This window comes from Halyomorpha halys, unplaced genomic scaffold (assembly GCF_000696795.3).
Source record: "Halyomorpha halys isolate HHAL.00 unplaced genomic scaffold, Hhal_1.1 Scaffold21.1, whole genome shotgun sequence".
NCBI classification, from domain to species: Eukaryota; Metazoa; Arthropoda; class Insecta; order Hemiptera; family Pentatomidae; genus Halyomorpha; species Halyomorpha halys.
The window spans coordinates 1-3633 of NW_027112014.1; the positions used below are offsets into that span (position 1 = coordinate 1).

Consider the following 3633-nt stretch of genomic DNA (forward strand, 5'->3'; position numbering starts at 1 on the left):
TCTCTCTCTCTCTCTCTCTCTCTCTCTCTCTCTCTCTCTCTCTCTCTCTCTCTCCCCCCCAATTCACTCGAGGACTGCAAAACGCACATAGAGGAGTTCATTCCGCAAAAATCTGGGAAGTTCTGGGAGGACGGAATAAAAAAATTACCTGATAGATAAATTACCTCTGCCACCTATTTTCATTTGAAACTCGTAGACTCCTTGTCACTTCGCTAATATTTCCTCAATTTGAGGGGCGTCTCTGGGAATCTGGAGGCGAAATTAAAACGTTTGATAAATTTCTGTATAAATTGTTTTATCTTCGGGATCCCAAGGGACGCCTCTGTTTCTCGTTTTTATGCAGAGTTGAAGTGGCGTTATCCTCCCTACCGTCGTATTTCCTGGCTTCCTTCATCTTCCAAGTCATATAGTCCTGCCGACCTTCATACGTCTCCGAGCTCTTTCAATTCAAATCCTCTATGCGTTCCCGCAATACCCGTTCCGGGTCTTCAGATTTATACACAAGGGCCCACCGAACCGCTGCTTTCGATAGATCGATCCTTAACCGAGCCTTACCTTTATGGAACTCCATCCCTTCCAACATCCGTCGCTCCAATACCCTTCCTACCTTTGAATCCTACCTGTTCAATCATTTCCTATCCATTTGGGCCCCATAAAATTGTAAATTAATATAATTGTAAATATGTATGTTAACTATTATATAATTCTTAATAATATTTACATCGTTTTCTTTTCTCTTTTTTATTTATTCATTTTTTTTTTCAACTGATAAAAGTGAGAAAGTAACCTATAATTATTTTTTATAATGTTTATATTTCTTTGTATTTTTGTAAGTATCTCTGAGACTCCTCAGCCCCCCTATATCGATTTATCTGTATTATTCTAAAGGGGCTCAATAAAATAAATATAATATTATTATTATTATAGATGGCAACATGTAATAGATCAAAATGGGTCATATATAATTGATTAAAAATATTTACAAGAATCTGAAGTTTTTATTGAAAACAGTAGTAAAAAACGCTACGAATTTATTTTACAGCCCAATATTTGAAAGTGATACAGTGAGTATCCTACACAGATAACAAGAATTAATATAATCGTATTATAAAATTGTTTAGGGTGTGGACATGCCTACTATAGACCGTGAACGGAAAACCTTGGTGAGAACACTGTGTCCCAACGTGAGTGATATCATGCTGCAATCCGGAATCGAGTTTGGCACAGCTGCGTACAACTTCTGGCTCACCAGCGCTACACCAATGGAAGTCACTAGTACACAGGCTCTTCTCTTATCTCTTATCAAGTGTTTAGTCACCGGAGACGTGGCAACTTGTTCAGTCCTGGCAGAGTGCTCTCACCGCATCCAACAACTGCGGTCCAGGCACCTCAGGCTCTGGTTGAAAGAGGACTTCAGGTTCCAGTATAAGGACATGCAAGTTGCAATGGCTCAGCTGGAGGCACAAGTAACCACTGGAGCATTAAAATTGCCTTCTCAAACCTTAAAGACTATTTCTTCTCTCGCAGAAATTTACGGAATTGCTTTACAATCAATGGTATGTATTTCTAAAAATAGATATTCAATATTTCTCTTTTAATATTAATGTTTACTTCGATATTTATACTTTAATTTATATTTATACTTTATACTAAAGTATATTTAGCTAATTGATATTGATAGCAGGACTATCTTCCTACAATCTACTTCATTATGGCGATCAATAAAGATATTAAAAAAATTGTAAGAAGTCACAGAACATTAAGTTAAATATACAGAGAAAGTAAGAAAATATGTATACACTTTTTTTAATATAAAAAAAAAATAAGCTTAAGTTGATAAAGTATAAATAGAGTTGAATAGGAAACTAATTACTAATAAATAGTGCCAAGTGTGTTAGAATTGTAAATAAAGAACTAGAGTAATAAATTGTTGAACAATACTTATTAGAAATAGTAACAAATGTGGTAAAGAGGTAGGTGTAAATGGTAAATAGATAAGTGAAGTAAATGTGGCAAAGGTGAGGTATAGTAACAAGTAAAATTAAGAATATTAATAACAGATAAATGAGAAGGGAAGTGTCTAGTAAGTAAGGACGTTTGTCTAGTAAGTGCTGTAATAGTCGAAATCGACGTGCAGTTTCCTGTCTTTTCAGTCTTGTTTGTGGATTCCAGGGTAGTGGTTTGTCCAGATGTAGTTGAAGGTACCCCCTCGACCTCCTTCTCTTAAAAGTAATAAATATATGTATTTAAAAAAATAATAAATATGAAATTGTATAGGTATTTAATTATGTTTATATAGAGGTATATAAAAAATTAACTCCATATTTCATTTTCAGGAAACTAGTGACGAATTGGCACATGAACTGGAGAAAGCTGTGGCTGACAATAGTCCATGTGAAATTATTTCCATAGTGACTAAAGGGGGAAATGTCAACGGGTCGACTCAGTCCGGGGGCAGCCTCGTTCATTTGGCCGTGAGGACTGGCAGCACTTCCTCCTTAGCTGCACTCGGGTTCCTCAAGGCAGATCTTGAAGTTCGCAACGTTGAAGGCGCTACTCCTCTGGAAGAAGCCGTTAAAAATAACAGTATTTCATCTGTCAATGGACTTATATTGGCAGGGGCTAAGATTGAGAAGCGTTTGCAGAGAGGCAACTCCTACCTTCACATTGCGGCTGCTGCAGGCAAGAATAGAGCACTGCAGGCCTTACTGGAGGCAGGCCTAGGTCCTTACACAAAGAACCACCTCGGTGATATCCCGCTAGTGCTGGCTGTCAGGGCGGGCAATTTTCAGGGCGCGGAGATCTTACTGCAAAGAGTGGCTAATGCCAGTTTGATAGCAGAAGAAGAAAAGCCTCTTATACAATTTGCTGTTGCGTCATCGAATATTAATATACTTAAAGTACTTTTGAAATATAAAAAGTCAAAAGATCTCAGATTCGAAAATAATGACACCTTAGCTCACTTGATAGTCCGCTCGAGCAATGCAACTCAAATGCTGAAAGTATTGGAAGATCATAGAATACCATTGAACATCAGAAACAAAGATGGCCTCGCGCCTTTACACATTGCTTCTGATCCATCTGTTGTTAGAACACTGCTAGAAATGGGTGCAGATGTTAATTTCACAACAGAAAAAGGAAACACAGCTCTACATACCGCTTCGGCCTATGGATCTCTGGAAGTGGTAAAGGTTCTAGTTCAACGAGGTGCAGGGATAGACATACAGGATAAGGAGGGCAACACTGCTCTCATGACTGCTGCAAACAATTCAAACTCAGATGCTTTAGTTACTTATTTATTGCACGGCGGCGCGGATTTAAATCTCAAAACTAAGAGAGGTCGGACTGCTCTTCACTGTGCGGCTTATGCAGGCTGTACTGAGTGTGCATTAACGTTGTTGGACAATGGAGCCAAAGTGGATGAGAAGGATGTCGCAAAAGTCACCTCCCTACATCTGGCGGCATCAGAAGGTCATGTTGCTGTAATGAAAGTACTGTTAGACCGAGGAGCACCTCTTACTGATAAGGATGATCGTGGATACACAGCCTTACTTTATGCCGCACGAGGGGGTCATATTGCCGCTGTGAAAGTACTGTTGGACCTAGGAGCACCTCTTACTGATAAGGATAATA

At 38.7% G+C, this 3633-nt stretch overlaps 1 protein-coding gene across 1 annotated transcript; it reads left to right on the plus strand.

Annotated features, from left to right (window-relative positions):
• Positions 1-1095: 1095 nt before the first annotated feature.
• LOC106681755 (putative ankyrin repeat protein RF_0381) lies at positions 1096-3629 on the plus strand (the record flags this gene model as incomplete). The annotated part of the gene is made up of 2 exons (XM_014422244.3): positions 1096-1556; positions 2337-3629. Coding segments are annotated over exons 1-2 (1719 nt in total), but the record flags the coding sequence as incomplete, so codon positions are not given.
• Between the last annotated feature and the right edge of the window lie 4 nt (positions 3630-3633).